We start from the raw sequence: 7,786 nt of genomic DNA, 5'->3' as shown, positions 1-7,786 counted from the left end.
AAGAGAGAGATAAAGAGGCGAATGTAAGAGTGATCCCGCTGTGGTGAAATGAAGACGGATTGATGGGAAGGAGAAATTTCCCCCCCAGTCAGATCCATCCCTCAATTGGAACTGGTAAATCTTCCCTGCGGTATATCACCATGTCCAGAGAGTGTTCGTTTGGTTTCCCCTCCAGATATCAACAATTTATTATTTCACTATCTGGCCAGCAGCCCAGTTTTTGTCACATAAAAGATGCCGTCAAAGGTCGAATCCCAACACGCCCAGGATCTATGTATATATCCTTTTCAGCAGCACTTCACTTTACAGTTCACTCGAGCTTAACTGGAGCCCCAATAAAACAGCATTTTCTTTTTTTCATTCGAGCTGTTTGGGCTTCCGGTGCCTTGCTCGAGGGTCTGGTTCAACCCAGATCAGTTAAAAAAAAAAAAAAATGGTGAATCCATGATGAGGAAACGACACGACCCGTAAAGAAGAATAATGCCCTCACTGGTTACACCTTCTACTTTGTTGGAAAATGCGGTTCTCAGCAATATTTTGTGCTGATAACAGAAAGCGGGTCACACCACACAAATCAACACTTTTTTTTTGTGCCTTGGGTACAACATTCACACTCAGATCCTCCCTCGACACAAACTCTTCTTCACTATCATAAGCCAAACAGTGGCACTTCAATTCCTACCAACCCACTCTCCAGGTGATTTGGTCACATTACGGTTTTACTCGGCCAGGATTTCTGCCTCCACTCAGTCAAACAGACCCTGAGTGTTTGGTAGAGCTCATGGTTATGTGTGATTGAAAAACTTTTCAGTGTGGGGCTTTTCTGTTCATCAGCACGAAGGTCACTGATTCAACGCTGCTGTACCAAATTAAAGGGTGCAACCTAAACTATGTGCTAGTGCCACCAACTGAGAAAGCCAGTGTGGAGCCCTGGCGATATTTCTTTCATTAAATGTGAGGAATTTGCTGCTTCTCTCTGTTTTATCATCGTAAACAGTAATCTTTAGTTTTAGACTGTTGACTGAAATGAGACATTTGTAGACGACTCTTCGTAACGAACATGTTTCACGATTTTCAAACATTGTATAGTGAGCAATCAATGTGTCATGTCTCAGTGAAAATGTTTGAACCAGTACCCCTCCCCTATCCAGGATGCTTGTTGCACGATGCAAGGTCCTCTGTCTGAAAAACAAGCCTCTTTTATTCTATTACATCTCAAACTTGTGGCAAACTGCTGCAGCATAAGTTGGAGTTTCGCTTACCTATTCTGAAGCCACCCGACTAAACCCCTGATTCCAGGATAATTGAAACACTCACTTGTGCTTCTGCTCATAAACTTTGTCCTCACCCACTCCCATTTTCTCGCCAGTGCCTGATCGTACTGCGCTGTGTAACTCTCACTTGATCAGGCCAAGTGCCAGATTTGCTAGCCAGATGTGGCATTTTACTTACCGGGCAAACGGGCCAGTCTTATCGCTGCACGATATGATAAAAACATTCTATTGTGATTTTTTTTTTTTTTCACACATAATTTAGACTGGAAAAGAAAATGCTAAAAATCATGATGATGTGGTATTTGTTGGGCTGGTTACCAAACAAACGTTTTTTCTACATCTGGATAAGCCAGATTTTGTAGGCCAAGGCATCTCTACAGCACTACAGCATTCAATTCTCATTATAATAACTGTATTGTTCACATATTTTACCTTTTATCTGCAGCTTCCGTGATTTGGATATTGCACTTAGCCAAATTGCGATTTCAATAACACGTGATTCATTGCTCTATTCAGGGCTCCAGATTAAATTTTTGAATGTGTTGCACTGGTGCGCCTAACTTTTTTTTTTAGTGGCCCAGCACAAAATTTAGGTGCACCCGATTTTTGTTGCGTCGCCTTTAACGCCATAAGGTCACCTTTTTATCGCTCTCCATAACTTTCATATAATGGTGAATGATTTTTAAACAAGAATAAGGTGTAGAGAAATGCTTGTCTTTATTGAAGCACAATTATAATAAAAGAAAAATAGTGTTTAAAGTGCTTCACTGGAGCTGTAAAGATTGAACATTTCAAACTAAAACACTAAGCAAAATAAAACATTTCCAAATAAAAGTGCTTGTGCTTAAATCCCAATCTCCCATGTGCTTGCTTTAGCTCTACATTTGTCCACAGCATCCACATGGACCAGAGTGTGGTTCGCATGATTACGTACACATTAATTGCTGTGGACAGAGCGTGCACACCCACAGAGGTGATGGGGTGCAAGTTTCCGCAGGAAGCATGCCGTAAGCTTCAGTTATTATGACAGTGTTACAGTGAGCCAGCATGCACAAGACCAGGACCATGAAACTAAAGCAACTCAATGAATCTCAGCAATCATTTTATTATTTACTTATTATTTACTTGCGTCTGTATTTGAGAACAGATTGTGAATTGTGTAGGAGAAACTATGGTGGCCCCAAAACCAGTGAAAACACAAAAGGCCCTGTTTGGTTCATCCATTCTAGGCTAATGAAGAAACATGGCGGTTCCAGATGGCGTCCTCCGTGGAAGAGGACCCGCTCCCACTGTAAATAAACAGCTCACTCTAAGCTCACTCTAAGGTAACGAAAACCCCATTCTTATTTTCAGGTGATCATACACTAATGAAAACATACCTGTGAGTATTATATTGCGTTTCTGCCAACAGATCCTCCTAAATGTTACACACTGGACCTTTAAGATGAGGTCTGACATTTCAGTCTCTGCGCTTGAAGCTCTCGAGTCTCTCAAGACCTTCTCAGTCATAACAGTCTGGCTGGCAACCCTCTGTATCCTACACTTCATTTTGCACCAGTCGGTGGTTTAATGAACGGCACAATGGCAAATATTATACGACCGTGCTGTAATTACCAAGTTTTTGTATTCAGATGATAATGAGTAATTGGTTAATGAAGCAAACTTCACCAAGAGAAAAGCTGCTGCGTGAATATACCGTTAAACTCCACTTTACTGGCCTGAAGTGGCTATACGTTTTGTCTCAATTAGACGCCTGGTCTGGATTTTATAGACACTTTGGACCGCTTGAGCGAGTTCTAAGCTGCTTAGACTTTTATTAATATGGACATGCTACACATTGTTAGATAGATTCTCCACAATTCAGTAATTCTGTTTATTTTACATAATCATGAGCACCAAGATCAAATGAATGATTTGCAATTGATATATTATTCACTAACCATATTTTTATACTGTAGAAGCAATATTCATACCGGTTTAAATAATCAATTTGATAGTATTTCCCATCTTTGGTGAGCAAGAATATTGTACAAAGGAAATTCCCATACAGATGCCTGTTCCAAATAAAGGGGGGCTGAGTTCAGTGATTGAATCCAATAAAAGCCCGGGGCAATAAACTGAAGTTGTACAGTATGTTAATCGCAGGTCAATACAAAAATATATTAGTTATATGGACATATAACCTGACTAAATGTGTTTTAAGTTTAAAGATCATACTGTGGAATAAAGGCGTCGTGATATGAGTTCTCATTAGGGTGAGAGGTTAAAGCTGCAGTAGGTATATTTGATCTTTTTTCTATTATCAATTATTTGTCATATTTGCTGAAACATGAGACAGATAACGAGACTTAATCAACTATCTTAAAGCCTCCAACCCAAAGCGTCTATATAACCTTTCCGGCTCTGATTGCTTGTTTTCAAATGCCATTTTTTCACAGATTATCTGCCTCATGTACTACTGTGAGGATACAGTGAAAGTTTCAGCAAGTATGATTAAAAAAAAGTTACTTTTACTAAAGTTACCTACTGCAGCTTTAAGGTAAAGCCAGACCACCAGGCCCAAAGACCATCTTCATAAACCACATCCTTTGGAGAATCCAGCTTCATTGAGACCATAACTACCCCATTAGTGCCACTTTTGTGTCCACAGGCCAGGTGCATGTATTTCGCCACCTTAAGTCACCTGTATAGACTATGAACTATAACTAAGCTGCTATCCTACCTATCCTCTGATGGCCACTGCAGCCCGATGCTAATGAAAAGATGTCAAATAAAAACACCGCGTAAACTGCGTCATGTATCAGTGCGCGTACACACTCAGCCCCAACCTTGGCGGCAAGGCCAGCAAACAAACAAACAAACAAACACTAAAACGTTGTGACTAACAGTGGGGATGAGTTGCGGCCGAAGATCTGCGTGTTTTTTTTATGAACCATTGCGGAATCAAGGATAGCTCCCAGCGGCGGCTAACGTTAGCCTGCGTTTGAGCCCCCAAACATCTGACGTTGTGGAGCCATTGTTCACTTTAAAACATAATGTGACCAACTTTAACATTTCCAGAGTACATTAAACACGGCAAACAGCAGTGATCCCACTCTCAATGCGTTATTAAAGTATGAAATGTTCTTCTACGAGATGGGTAAAGCTAGTTAGTTAGCCAGCTAAATTGTTTACGAGCATTTACAAAACGCAGCTGCTGACAATCTTTAACCTTGTCTCCGTTTACAACCAAGAGTGTCGAGCATTGGTGTTTATTTGTTTGTTTTATTTGTTTGTTTGTTTGTTTGTTAAGTGATAATTTAGCCAACCACAGCCGAGGTCCAGTTTGTGGCCTACAATCAATGCAGCCGTGTTAGCCCGACTGGCTACATGGCTACCGCAGCGTTGTCGACAGAAAGCCGCTGACTTTACTCACCCTGAGCGTTGGTTGACATGGTGCAAGGCGCGTCCCGCTTAGAGTCACACTACAGAGCTGAAGTGCATTTAATCGTCAGTATTTCACCATTACGAGGGTATAAAAAAACAACAACGTGAGAACAGCTTCTATGCGGCAAAGACTCCCATCCACGACCGGAGTACAAACATGGCAGAGCTGTGTTTGCAGCGATGATGCATTGTGGGTGGGAAACACCGAGCTGCCCTGATCGGTTTACTGCACATAAGCGAGCTGTGTGACAGGGCAGGTAAACACACTGGGTGACCATTATAGAGCTGACCTGCAATGCTGATGTACAATACATATATATCACATAACTGCATGCACTCTATTACAAGCGTTTGTTATGGGGGATGTATTTGTTGTGCTATTGTTTTCAATGTGGCTTCTTTAAAGACATATTATGAGGTTTTATTCAGACTTCTATAGATATGTTCTTCTTTTATAAGTATACATCTTTATAGGGAATACTAGTAGGTTATGAATGTACAGTAGGTAAGATTAACACTTCTAGGTTGAATTGGGAACACACAGTAAATGCCTTGTATGTTTGGCATGGCTTGGCTTGTTGTTATTGTGAGTACAGTGGCTTTATATGAAATTATTTTAAAAAACAAAGGCCAGACCATTAATATGACCATTTGCATATTCAGCATTGCTTCTCTGTGTTAACTATTCACACATAATTACATCAGTATGTGTAATCACAGCCTTCTGGTGAGAACTGCGCATGAAAATGTGTTCATATTTGCTTTATGATATATTAAGATGGATAGAATAGAACAGAAACGGCATTGTCAATATTTTATGTTTTTCTTCTGTTTGCTTTAAGGAAAAATTATAATTAGGCTACATTAACACCAGGCACAAGGATAGCATAACAGAGATTTCAGGGCATATTCTTATTTAATTTACTCAACATTGAGTAAAAAAAATGTGCATTTGCAGTTGTTGTCCAGTATTATGACCTCATTTATATACATACATGCTGCACACACATCTTAGCAGTGACATTTTTATCTTTCATGGACACATTATAACTAATATAACTAGTTCTACTTCATTCAACCCTGTACAGTATTAGATTGGGGTTCATCTCCATGTAGGGTTGACTGGCTTTAGTCAGGGTTCATAGATGAGACATACAATGGGGTTGCCCATCTGCTTACCAGTCAGATTTTGTGTAGAGCTGTTTGCAGCTTGACACGTCTATATGGACAAAACTGAACTCACTCCAACCAGTCCCACCTTTCTTTATTTGGATTCAAGTTACATTGCACAACAAATCTTTGCAGGAAAATTGGTCCAAGTTTAAAAATATGACCCTCATTGGTTTCCAATTTTAGAGATGCCAGGTGTGTAAATTCTTGCCCTTTCCAAATCTTTGCCAATTTGGCTGAAATTCAGAATGGTGCTTAATCTTTATTCAAGTACCTCCTTTGATTTTTCTTCCCTGTAAGGTCGAAGCCTTTTTATCTCTGACCAAGTTTTTTCCTCCTTCATGCTTCTGTCTGGGAGTCAAAGTTGTTGTCTGAGTCTACAGCTAGACTACAGCAGAATTCTAACCCCCAAATTCCTCCTGGGCTGACAAACGTCAACAAAGACCCCGAGAGACACCAAAGAGAGGTGAGCAGTGAACTGAAGCCTCATTGTATTGGCTCATTATGGGGTCCCGCAGTGAGGAAGAAGCTATTTTGTAGCACCACAAGGTCAATATCTGAAAGCCAGGGCGATGGAGGGGATCAGCCATGAGATTTTTAATTTGAGAAAGCGTAAAGGGGCTTTCCTAGTCAAAGACAGTCTGTGAATTCTAATGGACTGTGGGGATTGTACAGGCAAGATGTTGAGTTGGCAAATGTTTTTTTCTTTTCTCTTTAAAAGTCATATGAAATGCAAGTTATACACAGTACTCCCAGTGTACAAACCAAAAATAAAAATGGTAAGTGCTGCAGTACTGCTGCTTCTTTATAACATACTTTCTGAATGTAAGATATTGCCAATCTCCCAAACTCACATTTTCTATTATTTGTACATACAAAACCTCATGTATCCAGTTTGAAATGAATGCAGGTATAATTCGTATCAATATGTATTCCACGCCTTATTAAATATGCAGTCTTAACAGCTGTTTCCAAAGCTGTATGAGATATTTCTATACTCCCTAGATTCACTTTCCCAGGAATTTTGATTTTACTTTACAAATAGTTGTGAAAAGAGGAGCTGTCACACTCTATTATGGTGACCTCAATGATTCTGTGCCCTATCCAAATCCAGCGGTTTTCCATGACAATGCAAATTAAAGGGTGCAAAGCCGAAGGGACAAGACTTGTTATTTCCCATCTAGGAGAGGGGTTCTTTACAACAAACTTGTCTGTACGCCTTGTGTATTCTTTGACAGAATTTAAATCCAACTTGGAAGTTGTTTTGTGTGGGACAATAAGTTTTTGCTGTCAGTTCAGTATCAGCAACTGTCTTGAGAAAGTGATACGGGAGCTGTGGAGTGGGAGTGTATGGGCCTGCAATATGTTATTCTTTAAATGAAAGAAATGTTCACTTTTTTTCAATCATTATGCATTGTGTTTAGCTGTAGACTAACTCTGTCTGAGACCTTCTGAGACTGGTGTCTGAGTTGGAGCAGTTTGCGTAATGAGGGTAGGTCAAAGGAATGTGTTACCATGTGGCCATGCCCGAGAACCATTAGCTTAATATACTCCAATGGGAAGATTTTCTTTTGGCAGATTTGTGGATGTCTATTTCAATCCCACATAGGAGACTAGGGTTTAAATCCCATATCTTTCAGTGGACACTGGACTGGGATTTGAGCTTCCAGTCTGAGCATCTTTTATGCAGAAAATGCAGTTATTCTGCATCCATAGCCAAAGACAATCCTACACCTTGCTGTACAGCATATACACTGTATATCTATTTGACTTGCAATATTAATGTACAATGTATTACTGCACTATCATTGTACAGTGCATTTTCAATACATATTATAGTTTAAGAGGTTGTTATTATTATTATTGTTCTATTTTAGTTTTTAAATTGTATTTTGATTATCTATCTATCTATCTAT

General features: G+C 39.8%; 1 protein-coding gene across 4 annotated transcripts in view; it reads right to left on the bottom strand.

Annotated features, from left to right (window-relative positions):
* rbm33a (RNA binding motif protein 33a) overlaps positions 1–4,887 on the bottom strand; it is a 29,528-nt gene extending 24,641 nt beyond the window's left edge. For all 4 annotated transcript variants that reach the window (XM_035654550.1, XM_035654578.1, XM_035654569.1 and 1 more), the window contains exon 1: positions 4,690–4,887. In XM_035654550.1, coding sequence (XP_035510443.1) covers positions 4,690–4,708 — 19 coding nt within the window. In that variant the 5' untranslated portion in view covers positions 4,709–4,887. The remainder of the gene's footprint in view (positions 1–4,689) is intronic.
* Between the last annotated feature and the right edge of the window lie 2,899 nt (positions 4,888–7,786).

Source organism: Morone saxatilis, unplaced genomic scaffold, assembly GCF_004916995.1.
Source record: "Morone saxatilis isolate NCDOM2014 unplaced genomic scaffold, NCSU_SB_2.0 Contig0, whole genome shotgun sequence".
NCBI classification, from domain to species: domain Eukaryota; kingdom Metazoa; phylum Chordata; class Actinopteri; family Moronidae; genus Morone; species Morone saxatilis.
This window is presented reverse-complemented; position numbering and strand designations above follow the sequence as displayed.